At 35.1% G+C, this 26,895-nt stretch overlaps 1 protein-coding gene across 1 annotated transcript; it reads left to right on the forward strand.

The window, feature by feature from the left end:
* The first annotated feature begins 24,741 nt into the window (after positions 1-24,741).
* LOC131651279 (uncharacterized) lies at positions 24,742-26,145 on the forward strand. Its single transcript, XM_058920951.1, has 2 exons — positions 24,742-25,030; positions 25,151-26,145. Exons 1-2 carry the CDS (start codon positions 24,742-24,744, stop codon positions 26,143-26,145), a joined length of 1,284 nt encoding a protein of 427 aa, XP_058776934.1.
* Positions 26,146-26,895: the final 750 nt, after the last annotated feature.

Here is a 26,895-nt window from a genome sequence, read left to right on the forward strand (position 1 = left end):
TATTTAAATATATGTTTATTAATGGATATGGATACGGGTTTAATGTTATTCGTGCCACGTATATTTTTATCCGTTAATAAATTCTAAATATTAATTAAATATGTAGTATTAGTTTATTATACTCTATCTTTTTCATCTTCTACGAAAATAGTCTATATATATATATATATATATATATATATATATATATATATATATATATATATATATATATATATATATATATATATATATATATATATATATATATATATATATATATATATATATATATATATATTTGAAGATTTCTATAAAACCTTTATATTTCATACAAATTCTATTGGCCATTTCATATTTAAATTTATTCTATACTTTATACCTCATTTCAATAATTCCACAGTCCAACCAGTAGTACCGCTCTTTTCCCCTCCAATCAGTGCCATGATTTCTACTACTCCGTTGTTCGCTCTTTCCCCATAACTCACAATCATAATATCATTCTTTTTTTGTTAGAAATGAAATGTATGGAAATCATGCTTTGGTGAAAATGAAGGAAACCAATGTGATGAAGTTTTGTTGTTAAAATAAGAAAATTTATGGATATTATTCTTTTTTTTTAATCCAACAATTTGTCACGCATTGTCATAACCCCCTATTTTTAATTGTAATTTATTTATTTATTGAAGAGATTGAAAATTTCAACTCACCCATAAAAAACCACGGGTTAAATGAGTCAACTCATACTAATACCTTTATCACTGCTGAAAAGCATCACCATGATATTGAAGATTTCAACATGCATATGAAAAACTCAAATGAAAAAGGAAACAAATATCAAATTAGTGATCATAAGAAGATCTGGATGAAGAATCATGAAAGAATGCAGAAGGACAACAATATCAAAAACCCTTATTCGATTAACAGTCAAAGCCAAGAGAACTATGATGAAGAGAGAATTACCACAAATATTGTTGTTTCTCTAAGGTTGGCATGCATTTTGTTAAAACAAACCCAGCAGGATCATGTTGAAGAAAATGCAATTTACTAATTTCAACATGTCGAACAAGATGTCTCAACATGTCTAGTTTGACATCTTGACTGCAGGAGCTAATATTTCAAATGGGTCACATTTTTAATTGCTACAGTATCTTATGTTCAGCTACAAAATATTTGGGAATAATCAATTAGCTGATGTGTTATCCAAGATTGTTTCAAATCAAGAGATTTCCACACTTTCTATAATTGGAGATAATTTATGAAAGTTTGGATTGAAGACCTAGTTTCTTGGAGAACAAGTAGCAGATTTTGGGCAGCCTCTTTGCTGCGCGTTTTTGAAACTCAGCCCAGTCAAGAAACTAGGTCTTCAATCCAAACTTTCATAAATGATCTCCAAGAAACTAGGTCTTCAATCTAGTTTATTTGTATGACCTAGTTTATTTGTATGACCTAGTTTTATTTGGTATGACCTAGTTTATTTGTAACCTAGTTTTATTTGGAACTTGTATTTGTATTTTTAGGGTTCTAGGAATCCTTATTTGGTTGTAAGTTCCATTGTTTATTCACAAACATGTAGGTGTTGAATGTTTGATCTCCGAAGCTTTTAAGAAAGGAAAGTATGTGTCAATTCTCATAAGCTGTGAAGTATTGAGAATTGTGTGTCTTGGAAGAGTGTCTTCTATGTTTAGTTATTGTGCAGTTTATCACAGGGGTTCTGTGATTAAAGGGATTTGAGGAGGGCCTCATACCTAGGGGAGTCTTAGGTAGAAGTCATAGGAAGGGTAGTGATTAAGTGAGAAGTGTGAACAAGGAGTTTGACTTTGAATTGATACTATCAAATATTGGTTTCATCCCTGGCTTGGCAGAGTAGGAAGGTTGTTTCCGAACTGGGTCAACATATCGTTGTGTTCTTTATTTTTTGCACTATTTTATTTGCTGCCATATACTTGTTCATAACTGTTACAGTGCTATGATATTGTGCCGTGACATCTCATTCGACATCTTATATCTGATACCAGAACTTCAATATGTATGCAAATTTGGTCATAGATGGGGAGTGGAATATGAGAGTCGTGTTTCACAATGGATCGATAGAGACTGGGACTGACAATGAACCGAACCAACTCAAAAATAGTTTGAGACTCGATTCAGTAATTAATTTGTTGGACTTGGTTCATGAATCAAATGAGTCGAACTTGAGCTCAAAATTAAGTTCGTAAAATAAATGAGTTGAACTTGAGCTATGTATAGTTCCATTCGTTTGGTTCATGAACTGGCTAGATACATAAGTTTCATGAAGACATGGAGTCTTAGTTTTCATATTTATTTATACCATTTGTCACTCAATTCTCATAATTATTTATTTCATTATCATATTTACTATCAATCTAAATAATATAATTTAATTATTTAAATCAATGTCATTCTAACTCACATTAATCCAACTACTACCCCACCACAAACCCCACACACCTCATACGTCATACCAATTCATCAATAACTCACAAATAATCAAATAATTAAACAATTTTAAATTTGGGGTGCTACACTTACCATCTCCAGTTGAGTAATGTTCTTCCTTCTATCCCCCTAAGTTGAAAAGGTGCTTCTTACCCTTCCCTTGATTTAGGATAATTGAGCCCCCTCAAAGGTGAATGTCTTTTATTGGCAGGTTCTGCAAGATAAGTTCCCATAATTTTTTCAAGAGGAAGGTCTTAGTTAATATGAAGGACATCTCCTGATCCTGTGTGGAGATTTGCTTTAGTAAGTTTCCCACTTGTTTGTTACCAATAACTTAGCTTCTAGTGTTTTGTATAAGATCTTTGGTTGGTTGGGCTTCGAGTTATATCTTCCCAATGATCCTAGTTGTCTTTTTGAGGTCATTTGTTCGGTAGGACATAAGGCTATGGTCAGACAGGATTTCATTATGATCTAGCATGTTGTGATTTTGACCATTTGATCGGTGCATAATGATAAGCTCTTCTCCGGTGTTTCAACAAATGTATAAGAGGTGGAGGATACAAGTTTTTTTTAGGATTGGTTTTGGCTTTCTTACAGGTTATTAGGGAACTTTTTTCTCTTCTTAAATTAGCTTTAGAATATTATTCTTTGTATAAACCAATAGTGACTCTTGTGGTTGGTCCCTCTTTTGAGGTGTGTATTGGTTTTGTTCTTGTCTGTTGTTCCTTGTTCTATTGATGGTGGAGAAGTAGTTTTGAGCTCTAGAGTGGTTTTGTTTTTGGGTGGAACTGTGGTAGTGGCGGCAGGTTGACGACTCCTTAGTGCTTTCTCTGCCTATTTTTTTTTTGTTTCTTGGGTGGTTGTTACCTCGGGCACCTCTTGTGCCTTTTATTTGACTTTTATTTTTTGAAATTTGAGTAATGCGCGTGCTTTCTCTTTATACAGGGTCGGTCCAATCAAATAGGACATCCCGTTCTAATTTAAAAAATGAGTCCAATTTTTTAATAAAAAAATACAATTATAATAATTAAAAAATGCATATAAAATATAATTATATATTAATTAAAAAAGATTTAATTATAATTATTTTGACTTTGATCAATCTTATTTTTTGATTGTATTAATTTTTTATTATAATTTTTTTTATTTATTAGATTTTTTAATAATATATTTTTATATTTATTAATATTAATATTAATATAAAAAATTGAACATTTAGAGATTTAGGAGCCTTTAAAATTTATGGTTTTGTACTGTAGAGCCTATTGCTCTTGCAAAGGGCCGGGCTGGATGATGATTACTCATTTATCTAGTATTCTAGGGATACATGTATTTGGTACACCATAGATTAGTCGATTGTTCATATATAAATTTGATATAAAATAAAATGTAAATTTTTTTTTATATCACCATCAAACGGATGCTCTAAATGCGTGAAATCTTCACTATATCCTTTTGTATCATTTTCTTTTATATATATCAATCATTATTAAAAATAAAATTCAATTTTAATTTCTAGTGGCTTTTAGGTCCTCTCACTAATAATATTTTTTTTGTTGTATTTGTTGGAGGAGTTTGGAATAGTTGGGAGGACCAATGAACCGTGAATACTCTATGACTATAAGAGAGAAAAATGTCACATCTTTAGGACTGAAAATGAGTCGAGTGAAATCGAATTCGCCTCAACTCGGCTTGAATTGTTAAGAATTGGTTCAACTTAAATATCAGTTCGAGTTCGTCACAAACTTTTTTTCCAGTTCAAACTCGACTCATTAAAAGTTCACGAGCAACTCGGTTTAGCTCGTTAGATTCATCTCGTTAGATTCAACTCGTTTGCTTCATGAACTTAAAAATCATTTTTTTAAATCTATTTTTTAAAAAATATTCGACATTTTAAATTAATATTTTTTAAATAAAAAATAGAAATAAAATAAAAATTATAAAATTGAAATTAATACCATGTTGATTTTATTTGCATAATTATTTTAGAAATATTTTGTCTTTTTGAGGATAAAAATTATCAATTAAAACTGGTAGATTAATATAAAATATAAGACTAATATTTAAAGTAAATATTTAAATTCACTCTTAAAGACAATATAATTCATCTCATATATAATCAAGTTAACTCATGAACCTAACAAATCGAACTTTGTATAATCCAAGTTCATCTCATTTATTTAACGAACTTAGTTTTTAGCTCATATTCAGCTCATTTGGTTCATGAATCTAGTTCAACGATTTAATTGTCAAATCGAATTCTGAACTATTTTCAAGTTAGTTCGATTCATTGGCAGCCCTACACATCTCCATCAAAAATCTTAAGACATAAAGTAAATAAATCATCTCTCTTATAAATTCAACCTCATATACTAAATATTTTCGATTCATCTTTTAAAAAAAAAAATTAAGTTTAAATTTAAATCCAAAACTTTTGATAAAGCCATAAAGATAATAGACATCTTTTAGAAACAATATTATTTAATTTTCTTAAAAGAAAAAATATGAACATTTAAAAAAAACAATAACAACCCCGATTATTCAGTCTTTTTAACAATTTATATTTAACTTAGACAAGAAAACATCTTATTATTTCTAAAGAAATTGATTATGACACTATTACAATTTTTTTATATATAATATTAAAATATGTTTGAATATGATGGCTGCTTGACTACATACTAATATATTAGAAAAGTCCATTAACATTTAGAGCATTAAAAAATTGGAAGTCCATTAACTATTGTTATAAGAGAAATTAAAATTTTGTAAACAGTAGAATACAAATGCGTGTATATTTTGCACGCACTTATCTTATGCATGAATAATTGGGTCAGGAAGTTTGAACTGGCTCATCAAACCAACCCAATAACAAAATAATGAGGGAACAACAACTTGGACCAAAATGCATATTATTAACTCAACAATTAACAAAAAAGTGTATTGGTGCATGAGTTATATTTGTGTATGACCACGTGGGTATGAAAACTTAGTCATGAAGAATTGCATATTTTTTTAATTTTTTTTATTCCTTATCAGAATCTATGACTAATGGAGATGTCACAAATGTAAGTAGATAGTACCACGTCACACCTATCTGGAGTTTATTCGAACAATAAACAAGTTATTCTTTTCTTTAGATGAAAAATAAAATGGTCTGTGTACGGCCGTTGATGGTTTGGTTTAAGAGCAAATTGATGTGTTTGTTTAAAAATTTTGGGTATTGGTTATGTGGTTTCATTGTATGGAAACAGAAGAATAACAATCTTCTAAAATATTTTGTAGAATGAGTGTATTTATTGAGTGTATTCTACTATCTTGAATACAAAGATCGTCTCAAACTTTTGAGAGATTATAGGTAAGAAGTTAAAATTATCTTTAGATGAGTTCTAATTTTTTTTATAAGATATTATTTAATTGTAAATTAAAAGTGAAATAAGTGTATGGAGGATAATTTTTTTCATATACTATTCTGTAACGATTTATAAAATATAAAAAAAATCAAATTTTATATTTATTAATAAAATTTGAATTTGTGTCTTTTTCAAAGTATGTTTTATGAAAAAGATGTAAAATTAGGTTTGATTGATTTCTCCTTATGAAAAAAATAGAGAGAAATCAAATTAAATGCATTGGAAAAGGTGCATTTTTAAGAAAAAGATATTTAAATGAAATCAAGTTGATTTTTTTCTTATAATTTTTGGGTAAAGCTAACATGTATCCTTAGTTTTTTTTTTATTTTTAAAATTGTGCATTGGTTTTATTAAAAGTTGATAATTAATGTATTTATTACGTTTTTTAATACAAATCTTTTATATTTAGGTTTCTTAACATGTGCCCTTGGAGCACATGTTAGCTTTATTCATAATTTTTTAAAAGAAAAATGCATGGTTTTTTTGCTTATAAACTGTTACGGAGGGAGTATCTTAATTGTGAAAAAGTGTGAAATACTAGGTTGTAGGTCGTCTTGCACACTCTAAAAAACGGCTCCAGTTTAATAAGACTCTAATGTTAAGATAATTATATGTTGTTGAGATAATTATAAATTGTTGAAAGTATAGTTCATATTCGTGAGATAATTGTTTGTTAATGAAAACAGATGATTAAGATTTTAGATATATATATATATATATATATATATATATATATATATATATATATATATATATATATATATATATATATATATATATATATATATATATATTTCAATAATTATTATGTGGACATATATATTTTAATTATATTAGTTATTTTACCAATTAAGTGTCTTAAAATTTTCATTTAGAAATTATTTAATTAATTAAATAATTGGTCGTGCGCTTAAATATGAATGGATGTGATGATCATTTTGAAATAATATGGAAACTCTAATTGGCCATAACTCTATAAATAGGCTATTGTCTCCAATATACCGTACACACAAATAATCTCCAAATAATCTCTTCTTCCCATTAGAAGAGAATCCAATACATTAGGAGTACTGCGGAAGAATCATACAAGCCATCATATATTCGGTAACTATAAATTGAGATATTTAACTGATGTTTTTTTAGGGTTAAATATATTTTTGGTACTTAAAAATACCTTAAATTTTACTTTTAGTCCCTATTAAAAAAAATATATATTTTAACCTCTACAAAATTTTCATGTATGTAGTTTTAGTCCTGCTATTTTTTAAAATTTTGAAAATTGTTTAATTGCCATTTAATATTTATTTCTTTGAATAATTTTTTTTATGTATATTTAAAATACTGTAAAATATTTATTTATCAAATTTTAGAATTTTTATAAAATAAAAATAATTAAATATTAATTTTTTAAATTTCAAAAGTAATAAAAATCTCGACTTAGAAATTAAATTTTGATTTTTTTTTTGAATTTTAAACATGTTTGCAAAATAATAATAAAAAAATATACAATTTAATAATTTTATAAGGACAAAAACATATTTAAATTTTTTTCTATTCCGTTTGTCATTTATTTAGAATCTCAACATTAATAGTAGATACAATATAATAATATGATATATTTTTTTTAAACTAAAAGAGAAAATATATTAAAAACAAAAGAGAATTACAATGATGGAGAAAATATAATCTCTTTGTTCCCGAAAATATAATCTCTTTGTTCCCGAAACAGATCCTAAAATAAACAATAATGTTATTTCTAACATCCCTCAAGAACAAGACATTACTGAGTTCCTTCCTCAAGCACCACTTACAGTTCAAACGCAACAACCTCAAGCGCCACCATTAAGGAGATCCACTCAAAGAGAGGAAGATTGCAGTTCTAGATGATTATGTTGTATTTCTCAGGAACATGAGGATGGAATTGGTTTGATTGAGGAAGATCCTATCAACTTTATTCAAGTTATGTGGAGTCCAAACTCTCTTAAGTGAGTTAATGCAATGAAGGATGAGATGAAGTCGATGACTAACAATGATGTTTAGGATATCATTAAGTTACCCGAAGGAAAGAAATCCATTTGTTGTAAATGGATATTTAAAACCAAAAGGGATTTAAAGGGCAACATTGAGAGATATAAAGCTCGTCTTGTCGCGAAAGGCTTTACTCAAAAGGAAAACATTGGTTATAAAGAGACTTTTTCTCCACTTTCTTAGAAAGATTCTCTTAGGATCATGATAGCATTTGTAGCTCATTTTGATTTAGAATTGCATCAAATGGATGTAAAGACCGTGTTTCTAAATGGAAACGCCGAAGAGACAATATATATGCTGCAACCAAAAAACTATGTGTCAAGAGACCTAAAGTCTATGGTTTGCGAACTCAAGAAATCCATTTATGGGTTAAACAAGCTTTCGGTCAACTGTATTACAAATTTCATTAAGATATATCCTCATTTAGTTTTGAGGCTAATCTAGTTGATAATTGTATGCACCAAAAGTTCAGTAGGAGTAAATTCATTATCTTGGTGCTATATGTAGATGATATCCTTTTAGAAAGCAACAATATAAGCTTATTGCACGAAACCAAGAGATTTCTTACAAAGAATTTTGAGATAAAAGATCTCGGGACGCCTCATTTGTCTTAGGAATTCAAATACTTAGAGACCGCTCTTAAGGAATTTTAGGATTGTCATAGAGGAGCTAAATTGATACAGTTATGGATAGGTTATCCATGAAAGATAGCAAACCTGGATACACACCCGTTACTAGAGGAGAAAAGTTTAGTTTCAAATAGTGCCCCATTACAAATCTTGAAAAAGAAGAGATGCATAAGGTTCCACCAGCTTCAGCCGTGGGGAGTCTTATGTATGCTCAAGTTTGCATACGTCCCGACTTAGCATTCATTGTAGGAGTTCTTGGCAGATATCTTAGTAACCCCAATATGCAGCAATGGATAGTAGTAAATCGTGTAATGCACTACCTGAAGAGAACTAGAGACTTCGTACTCACTTATCAGAAGTTAGATAACTTGGAGATCATTGGATATCCTGACTCCGATTTTGCAGGATACCGGATAGCAAACATTCCGCATCTGGTTACATCTTTCTCTTGGATGGAGGAGCCATCTCTTGGAAGTCTTCCAAACAAAATTTAGTGGTTGCCTCCACTATGGAAGCAAAGTTTGTGACTTGCTTTGAGACGTCAAATCATGCAATTTGGCTTCAAAATTTTGTCAAAGACCTATACATCATTGGGAGCATCGAAAGGCCCTTGTATATTTATTGTGACAATAGTGCAGTTGTGCTCTACTCCAACGACAATATGAGTTTTACAAAATCAAAATTTATTGATATCAAGTATTTTGTTGTGAAAGAGATAGTTCAGGGGAAGCAAATTTGGATATAACATATAGGGACAAACTTAATGCTAGCTACCCACTAACCAAAGGCTTGACACCTAAGGATTTTCATGGGCATGTTGGTCACACGGGTCTTGGTTTTGAGATTGACTTAGATTAGTGGGAGTCTTTTCCTTAATTTTCTATGTTCTATACTTTGGTTTGGTTTTGGTACAAACTTTATGTTATGTTTAATTTTCTGTATAAATAAAAATTATGAGGTATTATTGTTACAATAATATAAAGTTTTTGTCAAATGAAAATATTGTAATTTTGAATTGCACCTAAACAACTTCAGATTGATCTCACTAAAGGCTTCAGTAGGACCAGTTGGAAATATGCATGACTTAGAGATCACATTGCATGAAATTTCTATGTCACTCATCCATATCATTCTATGTCATCAAGTACAATGATATGGAGGTCATCGGGGGTTCCATCACGTTACACGTCAGTGACGACATCCGTGGTGGTCCCATTATTGATGAATGAGGTGAACCAAATTGTAAAGTTGAAATCTAAAGATAAATAGCATTCAGATGCGCGCCTAAAAAATTGTGATATAATTATTAAGATATACTAGCCAAGTGGGAGATTGTAGGAATATCTTTATATAATATTTTAATATTTCAATAATTATTATGTGAGTGTATATATTTTGATTATATTAGCTATTTTATCAATTATGTGTCTGATCGGTAAAATAGCAAGTGTACTATTTTGCCTCTGTAGTAATAAAGGGAAAATTCCCCGAATATCGATCTGAAGGACTGCGTGATATTATAGAGTTAGTAGGAATTCAATTAAACAAAAAGCCTTGGGGGTTTTGGTTTTTATGATTACGAATTAAATTGCAAACAAACTTAAAAAGGTTGATTTGGCCAAATATGAGTAACATGCCAGGGTAGGTGTGTGCATTAACATGTAACAATTCTGAACCCTTGTTTCATTAACAAAATTCAACTTATCAATTACCGGTTCTTAAGGGTATTTGCTCCTAAGTCCTTAGTGGGCAAACCTTTGAACATTGAAATCCTAATCCCAAAGTCCTTCGAAATTAGTGATCAAATCAAGTATTATTATAATCAAGAACAATCCGGTTACTATAGGGTATCCCTAGTCCTAGGTGATATCTACTATAGTATAATGGTATAAAAACCCTAACAATGGATGTCAATCCTAATTGTCAGTCATAAATCAATCCAGTTGGTCCGACGAGGAAAGCATTAAAAACCTTATACCATTAAATTGAACATGAAAGAGAAATATGTTATTGAAATTCGGAATTCAAAATCATCACAAATGTTAATCAGGGACACCCCCTAGCATTGTGGGGTTTAGCTACTCATATCATCCAAAGAAATTACAAAGATATCAAATAAAGACATTACAATAGAGATGATGAACTTTGATCTTCAATGGCTTCCGCTCATGAGAGTTCTCTGTTCTTCTCCAATTGCATAGGCTTCCTTTCTCAATCCTCCAATTCTTCGTGTGGCAAAAAGATCCCTAATTCCTCTTGAAAACTCTCCTAAATAGTGTAGACTCACTTAAGTTGGTTGGAAATCCCAAAAACACCCTTGCAGGCAAACCACTGAACAAAATCACAAAAATTACTGGAATCAGCGTCAAACCCAACACGGGTCGTGTTGTGCAACACGGGTACCCGTGTTGGTCCCCTGTTATATTTCGTTTTCTTATTAAGTCCCAGGACGTGCAACACGGGCACCCGTGTTGCTTCACTGTTTTTCCATTCTTCTTGCGCCCTCTTCCTGACACGGCCCGTGTTGTGCAACACGGCCACCCGTGTCAGGCCTCCTGTAGCCAGGGCCGGTCCTGGCTTTTTAGAGGCCCGGGGTTAATAATAAAAGCGGACCCCTATTAAAAAATTAATCAAATAACCTTTGATTTTTATCATATAATAATTTTTTAAATATTCAATTATGAAAATAAATACTAATTTAAATTTGACTTTAAAGAGAGTTTCTTCCCATACAGTTTGGAGTCTTATTCCAGTTTTAAAAACGAGTTTCAAATAAGTAGCATGAAAAGAATTTAAAAAGAGATATTTCACTTAAAATTTAAATAATATTAAAAATTATAAGAATGTTTTAACTTTTATCAAAAAAAATTAATGATAAATGAATATATAATAAATATTTAAATATTAAATTATAATATATTAATATATCTAAAATTTATGTTTAAAAAAAATTATTAAGAGATTTAAATAAAATTTATGAGAGAATTGATGTTAAGAAGTAGATGGAAAAGATTGATATTGCTTGAATGTTGGAATGATGCTAGAGGAATAATGCTCCTTTTATTATATAGTAAATATTAGGCTAAATTACAGTTTTGGTCCCCGTATTTTGGCCAACTCATGAAATCAGTCCCCCTACTTATTTTTTAAACAGTTTTGGTCCCCATGTCCATTTTTCATTCAAAAAACGCTGTTGTGTACCATTTTTTAGATACATATCATACTTTTATTGACTTAGAATGAGAAATATTAATTATTGACGACATGTTCTTCCTTTAATCATCTTCTCTAAACGTATTCTCTTTCTCTCAGTTTGTTCGTTCATCTCTTTCATTCTCCAAAAAAACGCTCTCTACGTTCTCTCTCGTTCAAAAAGTATGCCACGAATACATAAAACTGAAAAATCAGCATTTTTTGGACGAAAAATGGATATGGGGGACCAAAATTGTTTAAAAAATAAATAGGGGGACTGATTTCGTGAATTGGCCAAAATAGAGGGATCAAAACTGTAATTTAGCCTAAATATTATGTATCTTAATTTGAAGAAGAAAAAAAAGTTAACATAGTGGCGTGGGAAGGAAGTGTTGTTTTTTTTTAATTTTAACAGTTCTGAAAAAAAAACAACATATATCACGTATAGCTGCTGCAAGTATCGAACATGTGACCAACCGAACACATATTTAACGTTGTTGCCGCTTGGACAATGCATTATAAGTATTAAAAGTCTGAACAATTATATATACATATTGTTTATATTACTACTTAAAGCCCATAACCCAAATTTGAGGCCCTAATTTTTTTGAGGCCCTGGGCTGTGGGCCTGCTTGCCCTGGCCCAGGGCCGGCCCTGCCTGTAGCATGTTTTTGAAATTCTTTCGAAACTCCAAGTTTTGCACTGATTTACTCCGATTTCTCCATATTAGCCTGAAAACATTAAAACACACAACCAAAGCATAAAATGACGAATAATAACATCAAACACTAAATAAAATAACTTGAAGATACTTAAAAACAACGGAAAATATATGTGTGAAAACCACTGATCAAACTCCCCCAAACTTAAACCGTTGCTTGACCTCAAGCGACAATTACAAAAGTTAATGACCTTCAAAGCACACGGTGTTCATACGTGAGATATCCGTCTGTATTGATCAAGAAACAGTTGGTTCGGCATTCACATGACGCGACGAGTTTCTGTTACCACATTAAACCTCAAGCTCCTGTTTCGGATACCTCTCCAACTATGCTTTGCACTTAAGTCTCTTTCTAATTTTCCTCCTCTTTCATTCGGACAATCATATTAAGGCACTACATTTCTTATAATAATCATCACCTGCATGAGACGAATCAAGGCTTCTTATTTTCTTTTCCTGACACCAAACTAGCAGCATTGGCTACTTTTTATTACCGATGAAATTTTCAAACTTTGCAGTTATATATTGTCCTTTTGGACGACGTTTGGGGATCAATCTCCTTTGGGCTGAATAACCGGGTGAGGGTTACCCAACTTAGCGAGCCGATTGCCTTTTACCGCCTTTTCATCATTTGGTGCCAACTTTATATCTCTTTTTTTTCTCAACCAGTCATCATGCAAGTGAATCTGAATTATGCCAGACTGTATCAATAAACTACTCGAGAAGTACTTCTCAGGAGACAAGTACTATGGTGCAAATCTACACGTTAGACTCGTATCTCTTTTAGGTAACCAAGGGTGTTTAAACAAACCTCTTCTTGTCACATTATTCCGAACTTTCTGTCCTCAAACAGTCCTCGCTTCATCTCTATATACTATTCCCGATCGCTCTTTAAGATCAAAACTCTTCAAAATTAAACTTTCGGTCAAAATTTGGGCAGAATTCACTTTATGGTTTCACATCATACAAATAACATAAAAATAACATAAAAAATAAAATGCAAAGAGAAGAGCCTCCCCCAAACTTGAACTAAACATTGGCCTCAATGTTTCAGAACGAGTTCGAAAGAGGTGACTCACAGAGGGTATTGCACTCCACTGATCACTTCCGAGCTTTCACTAGAGACGTCCTCTTTTATTTCCTGAAAATAAAATAAACAAACAGAGAAATTAATTATTAAAACTGTGGTTTGCCTCCCACGAAGCGCTTCGTTTAACGTCGCATGGCTCGACGGTCCATTACCCTTTATTATGGAGGGTATTTCCTTTTCCAAACCTTGTTGCTTGTCACTTTCGCAACCACGAACTCATGAAGATGAAAAACATGGATAACTTTTCTCTTCAATTTGCTTCCCACATTCTTCTTGACTTCCTTAGCTTTCTTAGGACTTTTGACAGCTACATAAGTTGGTTCCACCCGAGAGGCTATGCTTGAAACTTTTTCTTGGAGATTTTTAGGATTTTTGTCTTCTTTTTCACCTTCTGTCATACCAGCTGAAGTTTTCTCATTCACACCTGCCCTATTTTTCTTAACTCCTAACATCTTCAAGGTTACTTCTTCATCAAATGATTTCAGCGTTAGTGTCCCTTTTTCAATGTCGAAGTTGCAGCGGCCTGTCGACAAAAATGGTCTCCCAAGAAGGATAGGAGTTTCTTCGTCTTACGGAATATCCATGATGTGGAAGTCAACAGGGAATACAAACTTATCAACTTCCACTAGCACATCTTCAGCTACCCCATAGGATTTCTTAATGGTGTGATCGGCGAACCTTAACTGTGTCTTACTTTCACTAATCTTTTCTAATTCAAGCTTTTTGAAAATGGACAAAGACATTAAACTCACACTAGACCTAGAATCGAGGAGTACCTTTTTAAATTCTATATTCTTGATAGTGCATGGTATTGCCACCGCCCCAGGGTCTTTCCTCTTTATTGGGATCTTTCTTGCTGTCGAGACTATACCACACTTCACGGTTGCAATTTTTGGTTCTCCTCCTAGTGATCTCTTTTTCGCCAACACCTCCTTCATAAATTTCTTATACAAAGGCATGTGCTCAAGTGCTTCGAAGAATGGTAAATTTACCTCTAACTTTTTGAACAATTTAGTAAACTTCTCAAAGTCTTTGTCTCTTGAAACCTTCTTTGTCACTCTGGAGGGGAAAGGTAGTTTTATCACTGGTTCAGCGTCTTTCTTATTTTTTTCTTCAATTGGTTTAACCGGTGGTACCATAACTTCTGGCTCTTTTGGATTCTCTCATGGGGTCATCTATTTCCTCTTTTTCTTTTTCAGATTCTGCTACTCTCCTACTTCTTGTAGTAACAACATTAATCTTCTCTTGGTCTTTCGGATTTTTCACAGTTGAGCTCGGAAGGGTACCTTGTGCCTGTAGAGTGAGATGCTGTGCTATCTGCCCCACTTGAACTTCCAGATTTTTAATTGAGGCCGAAGTGTTTCTGTGGTTGTTTCTTGTTTCTTCTTGGAACTGCAAACACTGCCCAGCTAATCTTTCAATTGCCACTTCCCACTCTGCCTTCTGGGTACCTTGTTGTTGTTGATCTTTCCAAGCAAAATTTGGATGATTCTTCCACCCTGGATTATAGGTGTTAGAATACGGGTTGTTTTGCCTTAGGAATTTGATTTCTTCAATCTGCTTGGGAGTAGCAAAACAGTACACCGTTTGGTGTGGGCCATTACAGATTTCACAGCTGACAGGTTGAGCTTGTTGAACTTGAGCCACCTGTTGTTTACCTATATTCATAGCCTTCAATTTCTTTTCAACTTCTGCGGCTCTCGCATCTTCCACCCGAATTTTAGAAGTCTCCAGCTTGAGATTAATGATTCCTTCCGGTTTGCTAGCACACCTGTCATACAATTCCAAATGCTCATTTGCAGCTATTGCTTCAATGATTTTGATGATGCCTGAGGCTGTTGTGAAATTTGTCGAGCCTCCAGCTGCGGTATCAATTAACTGTTTCGTTTTCATTCTGAGCCCATTGACAAATACTTGCATCTGTTCGGTCTTGTCCATATTGTGAGTGGGACATGCTACTAGAATTCTTTTGAATCTCTTGTAGGCATCTCCTAGGGGCTCACCCTCCTTCTGCTTGAAATTCAGGATGTCATACCTCTTTCTTATAAATACAGATGCAGGAAAATACTCATTTAAGAAAGCTTTTTCCATCTCTTCCCAAGATGTAATGTGCCCGCTGGAAGGGAATAAAACCACTCTTCTGCTTCTTCTGCCAAGGTGAATGGGAACATTCTCAGCTTCTTGGCCTCTTCTGTATGACCTTCGATTTTTAAAGTTGTACTCATGGTCAGAAACCTCTGTAGGTGCTTGTTTGCATCTTCATTAACCTTTCCGGTGAAAGGCTTTCTTTCGAGCTGAGTGATGGTGCTTGGATGCAATTAAAAATTAGGAACATTCACCGGTTGGTTGACAATAGTTAGTCTTCCTCCCGGCGTGTTTCTAGCACCATAGTCTCTGAGAAGTCTCTCTGGTGGTGGTACCTCGCCCATGATCTCTTCTTCACTTTCGGTGTCTGAACCAGAATGAACTGTAATCACTTCTTCCTCGGATTCCAGTTTAGTTTGACGAGCTTGTCTGTGTCTTGCATGAAAAGTCCTTTCAATTTCTGCGTCAAAAAGAAATTCTGCTGAGGCCTTACCTCGCATAAACAGATTAGACAATTAGAATGAGGAACAAAAATAAAATAAAATATTTTTTTTCAAGAAATTAAAATTTTAGTCGCAGAGCAACAAAATTCTAATTGAAGTAAATCTAAAAACTCTATAATTTTCGGCAGTCCCCGGCAACGGCACCAAAAACTTGATCGGTAAAATAGCAAGTGTACTATTTTGCCTCTGTAGTAATAAAGGGAAAATTCCCCGAATATCGATCTGAAGGACTGCGTGATATTATAGAGTTAGTAGGAATTCAATTAAACAAAAAGCCTTGGGGGTTTTGGTTTTTATGATTACGAATTAAATTGCAAAAAAACTTAAAAAGGTTGATTTGGCCAAATATGAGTAACATGTCAGGGTAGGTGTGTGCATTAACATGTAACAATTCTGAACCCTTGTTTCATTAACAAAATTCAACTTATCAATTACCGGTTCTTAAGGGTATTTGCTCCTAAGTCCTTAGTGGGCAAACCTTTGAACATTGAAATCCTAATCCCAAAGTCCTTCGAAATTAGTGATCAAATCAAGTATTATTATAATCAAGAAAAATCCGGTTACTATAGGGTGTCCCTATTCCTAGGTGATATCTACTATAGTATAATGGTATAAAAACCCTAACAATGGATGTCAATCCTAATTGTCAGTCATAAATCAATCCAGTTGGTCCGACGAGGAAAGCATTAAAAACCTTATACCAATAAATTGAACATGAAAGAGAAATATGTTATTGAAATTCGGAATTCAAAATCATCACAAATGTTAATCAGGGACACCCCCTAGCATTGTGGGGTTTAGCTACTCATATCATCCAAAGAAATTACAAAGATATCAAATAAAGACATTACAATAGAGATGATGAACTTTGATCTTCAATGGCTTCCGCTCATGAGAGTTCTCTGTTCTTCTCCAATTGCATAGGCTTCCTTTCTCAATCCTCCAATTCTTCGTGTGGCAAAAAGATCCCTAATTCCTCTTGAAAACTCTCCTAAATAGTGCAGACTCACTTAAGTTGGTTGGAAATCCCAAAAATACCCTTGCAGGCAAACCACTGAACAAAATCACAAAAATTACTGGAATCAGCGTCAAACCCAACACGGGCCGTGTTGTGCAACACGGGTACCCGTGTTGGTCCCCTGTTATATTTCTTTTTTTATTAAGTCCCAGGACGTGCAACACGGGCCGTGTTGTGCAACACGGGCACCCGTGTTGCATCACTGTTTTTCCATTCTTCTTGCGCCCTCTTCCTGACACGGCCCGTGTTGTGCAACACGGCCACCCGTGTCAGGCCTCCTGTAGCATGTTTTTGAAATTCCTTCGAAACTCCGAGTTTTGCACTGATTTACTCCGATTTCTCCATATTAGCCTGAAAAACATTAAAACACACAACCAAAGCATAAAATGACGAATAATAACATCAAACACTAAATAAAATAACTTGAAGATACTTAAAAACAACAGAAAATATATGTGTGAAAACCACTGATAACTCCCCCAAACTTAAACCGTTGCTTGACCTCAAGCGACGATTACAAAAGTTAATGACCTTCAAAGCACACGGTGTTCATACGTGAGATATCCGTCTGTATTGATCAAGAAACAGTTGGTTCGGCATTCACATCACGCGACGAGTTTCTGTTACCACATTAAACCTCAAGCTCCCGTTTCGGATACCTCTCCAACTATGCTTTGCACTTAAGTCTCTTTCTGATTTTCCTCCTCTTTCATTCGGACAATCATATTAAGGCACTACATTTCTTATAATAATCATCACCTGCATGAGACGAATCAAGGCTTCTTATTTTCTTTTCCTGACACCAAACTAGCAGCATTGGCTACTTTTTATTACCGATGAAATTTTCAAACTTTGCAGTTATATATTGTCTTTTTGGACGACGTTTGGGGATCAATCTCCTTTGCGCTGAATAACCGGGTGAGGGTTACCCAACTTAGCGAGCCGATTGCCTTTTACCGCCTTTTCATCATTTGGTGCCAACTTTATATCTCTTTTTTTTTCCTCAACCAGTCATCATGCAAGTGAATCTGAATTATGCCAGACTGTATCAATAAACTACTCGAGAAGTACTTCTCAGGAGACAAGTACTATGGTGCAAATCTACACGTTAGACTCGTATCTCTTTTAGGTAACCAAGGGTGTTTAAACAAACCTCTTCTTGTCACATTATTCCGAACTTTCTGTCCTCAAACAGTCCTCGCTTCATCTCTATATACTATTCCCGATCGCTCTTTAAGATCAAAACTCTTCAAAAATTAAACTTTCGGTCAAAATTTGGCCAGAATTCACTTTATGGTTTCACATCATACCAATAACATAAAAATAACATAAAAAATAAAATGCAAAGAGAAGAGCCTCCCCCAAACTTGAACTAAACATTGGCCTCAATGTTTCAGAACGAGTTCGAGAGAGGTGACTCACAGAGGGTGTTGCACTCCACTGATCACTTCCGAGCTTTCACTAGAGACGTCCTCTTTTATTTCCTGAAAATAAAATAAACAAACAGAGAAATTAATTATTAAAACCGTGGTTTGCCTCCCACGAAGCGCTTCGTTTAACGTCGCATGGCTCGACGGTCCATTACCCTTTATTATGGAGGGTATTTCCTTTTCCAAACCTTGTTGCTTGTCACTTTCGCAACCACGAACTCATGAAGATGAAAAACATGGATAACTTTTCTCTTCAATTTGCTTCCCACATTCTTCTTGACTTCCTTAGCTTTCTTAGGACTTTTGACAGCTACATAAGTTGGTTCCACCTGAGAGGCTATGCTTGAAACTTTTTCTTGGAGATTTTTAGAATTTTTGTCTTCTTTTTCACCTTCTGTTATACCAGCTGAAGTTTTCTCATTCACACCTGCCCTATTTTTCTTAACTCCTAACATCTTCAAGGTTACTTCTTCATCAAATGATTTCAGCGTTAGTGTCCCTTTTTCAATGTCGAAGTTGCAGCGGCCTGTCGACAAAAATGGTCTCCCAAGAAGGATAGGAGTTTCTTCGTCTTCCGGAATATCCATGATGTGGAAGTCAACAGGGAATACAAACTTATCAACTTCCACTAGCACATCTTCAGCTACCCCATAGGATTTCTTAATGGTGTGATCGGCGAACCTTAACTGTGTCTTACTTTCACTAATCTTTTCTAAGTCAAGCTTTTTGAAAATGGACAAAGACATTAAACTCACACTAGACCCAGAATCGAGGAGTACCTTTTTAAATTCTATATTCTTGATAGTGCATGGTATTGCCACCGCCCCAGGGTCTTTCCTCTTTATTGGGATCTTTCTTGCTGTCGAGACTATACAACACTTCTCGGTTGCAATTTTTGGTTCTCCTCCTAGTGATCTCTTTTTTGCCAACACCTCCTTCATAAATTTCTTATACAAAGGCATGTGCTCAAGTGCTTCGAAGAATGGTAAATTTACCTCTAACTTTTTGAACAATTTAGTAAACTTCTCAAAGTCTTTGTCTCTTGAAACCTTCTTTGTCACTCTGGAGGGGAAAGGTAGTTTTATCACTGGTTCAACGTCTTTCTTATTTTTTTCTTCAATTGGTTTAACCGGTGGTACCATAACTTATGGCTCTTTTGGATTCTCTCTTATTTCTAGATCCACCTCTATTACCATGGGGTCATCTATTTCCTCTTTTTCTTTTTCAGATTCTGCTACTCTCCTACTTCTTGTAGTAACAACATTAATCTTCTCTTGGTCTTTCAGATTTTTCACAGTTGAGCTCGGAAGGGTACCTTGTGCCTGTAGAGTGAGATGCTGTGCTATCTGCCCCACTTGAACTTCCAGATTTTTAATTGAGGCCGAAGTGTTTCTGTGGTTGTTTCTTGTTTCTTCTTGGAACTGCAAACACTGCCCAGCTAATCTTTCAATTGCCACTTCCCACTCTGCCTTCTGGGTACCTTGTTGTTGTTGATCTTTCCAAGCAAAATTTGGATGATTCTTCCACCCTGGATTATAGGTGTTAGAATACGGGTTGTTTTGCCTTAGGAATTTGATTTCTTCAATCTGCTTGGGAGTAGCAAAACAGTACACCGTTTGGTGTGGGCCATTACAGATTTCACAGCTGACAGGTTGAGCTTGTTGAACTTGAGCCACCTGTTGTTTACCTATATTCATAGCCTTCAATTTCTTTTCAACTTCTGCGGCTCTCGCATCTTCAACCCGAATTTTAGAAGTCTCCAGCTTGAGATTAATGATTCCTTCCGGTTTGCTAGCACACCTGTCATACAATTCCAAATGCTCATTTGCAGCTATTGCTTAAATGATTTTGATGATTCCTGAGGCTGTTGTGAAATTTTTCGAGCCTCCAGCTGCGGTATCAATTAACTGTTTCGTTTTCATTCTGAGCCCATTGACAAATACTTGCATCTGTTCGGTCTTGTCCATATTGTGAGTGGGACATGCTACTAGAATTCTTTTGAATCTCTTGTAGGCATCTCCTAGGGGCTCACCCTCCTTCTGCTTGAAATTCAGGATGTCATACCTCTTTCTTATAAATACAGATGCAGGAAAATACTCATTTAAGAAAGCTTTTTCCATCTCTTCCCAAGATGTAATGTGCCCGCTGGAAGGGAATAAAACCACTCTTCTGCTTCTTCTGCCAAGGTGAATGGGAACATTCTCAGCTTCTTGGCCTCTTCATTATGACCTTCGATTTTTAAAGTTGTACTCATGGTCAGAAACCTCTGTAGGTGCTTGTTTTCATCTTCATTAACCTTTCCGGTGAAAGGCTTTCTTTCGAGCTGAGTGATGGTGCTTGGATGCAATTGAAAATTAGGAACATTCACCGGTTGGTTGACAATAGTTAGTCTTCCTCCCGGCGTGTTTCTAGCACCATAGTCTCTGAGAAGTCTCTCTGGTGGTGGTACCTCGCCCATGATCTCTTCTTCACTTTCGGTGTCTGAACCAGAATGAACTGTAATCACTTCTTCCTCGGATTCCAGTTTAGTTTGACGAGCTTGTCTGTGTCTTGCATGAAAAGTCCTTTCAATTTCTGCGTCAAAACGAAATTCTGCTGAGGTCTTACCTCGCATAAACAGATTAGACAATTAGAATGAGGAACAAAAATAAAATAAAATATTTTTTCCAGAAATTAAAATTTTAGTCGCAGAGCAACAAAATTCTAATTGAAGTAAATCTAAAAACTCTATAATTTTCGGCAGTCCCCGGCAACGGCGCCAAAAACTTGATCGGTAAAATAGCAAGTGTACTATTTTGCCTCTGTAGTAATAAAGGGAAAATTCCCCGAATATCGATCTGAAGGACTGCGTGATATTATAGAGTTAGTAGGAATTCAATTAAACAAAAAGCCTTGGGGGTTTTGGTTTTTATGATTACGAATTAAATTGCAAAAAAACTTAAAAAGGTTGATTTGGCCAAATATGAGTAACATGTCAGGGTAGGTGTGTGCATTAACATGTAACAATTCTGAACCCTTGTTTCATTAACAAAATTCAACTTATCAATTACCGGTTCTTAAGGGTATTTGCTCCTAAGTCCTTAGTGGGCAAACCTTTGAACATTGAAATCCTAATCCCAAAGTCCTTCGAAATTAGTGATCAAATCAAGTATTATTATAATCAAGAAAAATCCGGTTACTATAGGGTGTCCCTATTCCTAGGTGATATCTACTATAGTATAATGGTATAAAAACCCTAACAATGGATGTCAATCCTAATTGTCAGTCATAAATCAATCAAGTTGGTCCGACGAGGAAAGCATTAAAAACCTTATACCAATAAATTGAACATGAAAGAGAAATATGTTATTGAAATTCGGAATTCAAAATCATCACAAATGTTAATCAGGGACACCCCCTAGCATTGTGGGGTTTAGCTACTCATATCATCCAAAGAAATTACAAAGATATCAAATAAAGACATTACAATAGAGATGATGAACTTTGATCTTCAATGGCTTCCGCTCATGAGAGTTCTCTGTTCTTCTCCAATTGCATAGGCTTCCTTTCTCAATCCTCCAATTCTTCGTGTGGCAAAAAGATCCCTAATTCCTCTTGAAAACTCTCCTAAATAGTGCAGACTCACTTAAGTTGGTTGGAAATCCCAAAAATACCCTTGCAGGCAAACCACTGAACAAAATCACAAAAATTACTGGAATCAGCGTCAAACCCAACACGGGCCGTGTTGTGCAACACGGGTACCCGTGTTGGTCCCCTGTTATATTTCTTTTTTTATTAAGTCCCAGGACGTGCAACACGGGCCGTGTTGTGCAACACGGGCACCCGTGTTGCATCACTGTTTTTCCATTCTTCTTGCGCCCTCTTCCTGACACGGCCCGTGTTGTGCAACACGGCCACCCGTGTCAGGCCTCCTGTAGCATATTTTTGAAATTCCTTCGAAACTCCGAGTTTTGCACTGATTTACTCCGATTTCTCCATATTAGCCTGAAAAACATTAAAACACACAACCAAAGCATAAAATGACGAATAATAACATCAAACACTAAATAAAATAACTTGAAGATACTTAAAAACAACAGAAAATATATGTGTGAAAACCACTGATCAGTGTCTTAAATAATTAAGTGATCAAATAAAGTTAAAAGACTTATAGATTTTATTTAGAAATTATTTATTTAATTATTTAATTAAGTAGTTGAATATGGACTAAAATATGAATGAATATTAGGATGACCCGTTTCGAGATAATGAAAACCCTAATTGGACACCACTATATAAATAGGCTATGATCCCCAATATATCGTACGCAAGCAAATAATCTCTTCTCCCTCATCAGAAGGGAATTCAAGGCATTAGGAGTACCGGTTGAGGAAGAACCACACAAGGTATCAGGTATTCTTTGTTTGTCTTTCAACTCTCAGTATTACCACCAACAAGAACTTTCTCAATAGATTCGGGTATTTCTAAAATCAATTTGTAGGTCTTTTAATTTTTTACATGCTTGTATGACTATCTGGCTTCCGCACTTTATTGAGCATGTATATTGGATTTGTCCTTATAAATAATTTAAATTAGGTTTTAGTCTCCTAAAATTTTCTTCGAATATTGTAACAAGTTGATCCTTTATGTTTTTTTCGCTATAAGTCAGTCCTTTATGTTAATTAACGTCTGCACCGTTAATTTTTTTCACAAACTCCGTTCCAAAAAAGCTGAAGTGACATTAACGGTGCTGATGTGTCACTTAACATAGGTCAGAGACCATCATTGGATCATATAATAAAATTTTCAAATTTTTTTAATGCATAAATTTTTTTAATGCATAAAGGTATTTTAAAACTAATCATTGGTTCATATTAATTGAAGTGTTTGGTCTGACGGAGGCGATTTCCGATTGACTTTTCTGACGGTTGGTAACAGGCGTTTGAGGATAAAGGGTAGAAACAGCCACGGCGAACCTTTGGTGTTGGTTTAAACTCCTAGCCTTAGGGTTAGGGACCACGACAGAGGGGATCTAGGGTTGGAACTATCCTTGGATTGGTCATGGGGCGTGGCCGGCCGAAGAAAAAGGCGGCGATGACTCCACCGGCGAGTGTGAGAGTGTTCTCGTCAACACCAATCCCAAGTGGACAGGGAACTACAGGCATTTCGAGTAAATCTGGAGAAGGGGTGAAAACAATGGAAACGATAGAGGAGCTACCGAACATTGAAGGCAAACCGGTGGAGAGTGAGAAGGATGCTGACCAAACTCCACAACTATGGGTAGATGTGATTAAAGGTAATAGACTACCTTCAAATGGATGTGAACTTTCCTACACGGCGCCACTCATCATTAACGGAGACATTGAGGTGCAGCTTGAGGACAAGGATGTAGCCTCAGAGTTGGAATTCTGGAAAAACGCGCTGATAATGTATGCTATTGGTCACGAGTTGTCGATGAATGCGGTAAAGAAATTCATGACTACAACATGGAACTTCGTGACACTCCCAGATCTCTACTATAATGAAGAGGGATACTTCATTATTCGATTCAGGGACAAAGCTGATAGGGATGCCGTCTTGATGCGAGGACCGTATTCTATTTTCAAGAAACCTGTCTTGCTTCATGAATGGAGCCCGAATTTCACGTTGCAGGATGATGTTTTGAGGGTTCTACCTATCTGGGTGATGTTCCCTCAATTGCCTCTGTACTGTTGGGGGGATCAGAGTATTGGAAAGATTGCTAGTGCTATAGGAAAGCCTATCATGACCGATGAGTGCACAGCAAAGAAACTCCGAGTGTCGTATGCTCGAGTGCTTATTGAAGTGGATGTTACACAAGAGCTTCGCCAACATATCACGATCAGGAATCCACAAGGTGAAAAACTGATCCAACAGGTGGAGTATGAATGGCGACCACCGTTTTGCAAAAGTTGTAACAAGGTTGGCCATATATGTAAATAAAAGGAAGAGGGGGTAAGAAAAAGAAAGACCCACCACGTATCTGGGAGCAGAAAAAGAAAGATCCACCAGATGAACCTAAAAATTCAGAGGAGGTAAGCAACCCTGCAGACCAAGCTAAAGATGCAGAAGAACCATGGACAACTATACAGAACAAAAGTAGAAAAGGAAAGGAACCTGCAGCAGTCAGTGTTGAAATCAGAAATGGATTTGAAGGTCTGTTGGTAGGAGAGAGCTCTCACTTAGAGGGTGTCACATGATTTGCTGGAACGTGAGAGGACTCAATAAATCTGCTAGATGCCTGGAGGTTGGAGTCCACCTCAAGAATTTACAGGTGAGTTGTCTGGCATTACTTGAAACTAGGGTTAAGGCTAATAAAAGTGATTCTGTTAGGAAGAGACTGGGTTTCAACTGGGATTTTATTGATAACTATGAGTGTCATATAAATGGAAGGATCTGGATAGCTTGGGATCCTAACATTTGGAGTATTATCCCCAGTGAGAAAACTGATCAATTAATACACAGTACTGTTTACAATAGGGCAGGTATTCTTTCTCATCATCTCACCATTGTGTAAGCTCATAACCAACTCCACAATAGAAGGATTTTATGGCATGATCTGAATAGAATAAGTGAACATATTCAGGGCCCTTGGATGGTTGTAGGTGACTTCAACAACATCCTGAAAGTTGGAGATAGAATTGGTGGGAATGAGGTGCATTTGGCTGAATATATTGACATGGAAGAAATGATGGTTACTAGCAGTCTTGCTGAACATGAATCTATAGGACCATGGTTTACTTGGCATAATAAGCAGCTTGCTAATCCAATATATTCCAGAATAGATAGGGGCCTGGTTAATGCTGAATGGCATAGAACATACCCCAATAGTAGTGTGGAGGTGCTTAATCCCAGCATATCTGATCATGCCCTGTTAAGAATCAAATTGGATAGCCTCCAAACTGTGAAGAAAATCAAGCATCGATTTAAGTTCCTAAACTGTATTGCTGGTCATGCCAATTTTCTCCAGACTTTAAGGGCAAATTGGACACACATTGGAGGAGATAATCCAATGGCACAGTTTTGGAAGAACTTACATAAACTTCAATATAGTATGAAGGGTTTGACATGGCAAATGACTGAGGGGATTAGAAATTTAAATATGAGCAGAGAAAATCTGGATAAAGCTCAGACTCGGTTAGCTGCTGACCAGATGAACCCTACTCTTTGCCAAGAAGTAAAGTTCTGGACTGATGAAGTTTTAAAAAACTCTGAGTTGGAAGAACAGATCCTGCAGCAGAAACTCAAGTGTGACTGGATTAACCTGGGTGATGGAAACAATGCATACTTTTATGCAAATCTTAAATCCAAAAACAAGCAAGTACAGATCAAGGAACTGGAAGATGCTAATGGAAATAAGATAACTGAACAGGAAGACATTGAGACAGAAGTGCTCTCTTTCTATACAAATCTGGTTGGGCAAGCTGCAAGGCAAAGAAGCCAGGTGGATATTTGCAGTCTGAGAGGAGGAGCTCAGTTAAGTAGAGAGCAAATGGATTGCCTCATTGGCCCAGTGACTGAGGCTGAAATTTGGAAGGCTATACATAGTATGGGTGATTCAAAGGCACCAGGGGTGGATGGATTAAAAGTGATGTCATGAAGGTAGTGCAGGATTTTTTTGAGAATAACCGCATGCATAGGGCAGTTAATTGTGCACTTGTAACTCTGATTCCCAAGACAAGAACAGCAAAATCCATGAAAGATATGAGGCCCATTGCTTGTTGTACCACACTGTACAAAATTATCTCCAAAGTCCTCACCCATAGATTAAACACAGTGATAAACACAGTGGTAGATGATAGTCAGACTGCTTTCTTACCTGGTAAAACGATCCATGATAACATCATCCTAGCTTTTGAGCTCTTGAGAGGATACAACAGGAAACATCTAACTCCCAGGTGCACTATCCAAATTGATTTGCAGAAGGCTTATGATACTGTGGAATGGGACTCACTTGAACAAATAATGAAGGAAATGAGTTTCCCCAACCAGTTTGTGAGGTGGATCATGATAATGGTTAGAGGAGTGTCTTATAGATACTTGGTAAATGGTCATATTAGCAAAATCCTGCAAGCAAAAAGAGGGTTGAGACAGGGTGACCCAATCTCACCTCTTCTGTTTACTCTGGTCATGGAATACTTACATAGGCACCTTGGTACTCTCAATCAGAAAGTTGACTTTAAATTCCACCCTAGATGTGCTAAGCTTGGTATCACTAATATTTGTTTTGCAGATGACTTACTGCTCTTCACAAGGGGTGATGAGATGTCTATCAAGCTTATGATGGAAAAGTTTCACCAATTCTCTGAAGCTACTGGCCTAATTGCAAATCCATCTAAGTGTAAAATAT

This window comes from Vicia villosa, linkage group LG2 (assembly GCF_029867415.1).
Source record: "Vicia villosa cultivar HV-30 ecotype Madison, WI linkage group LG2, Vvil1.0, whole genome shotgun sequence".
Taxonomy (NCBI): domain Eukaryota; kingdom Viridiplantae; phylum Streptophyta; class Magnoliopsida; order Fabales; family Fabaceae; genus Vicia; species Vicia villosa.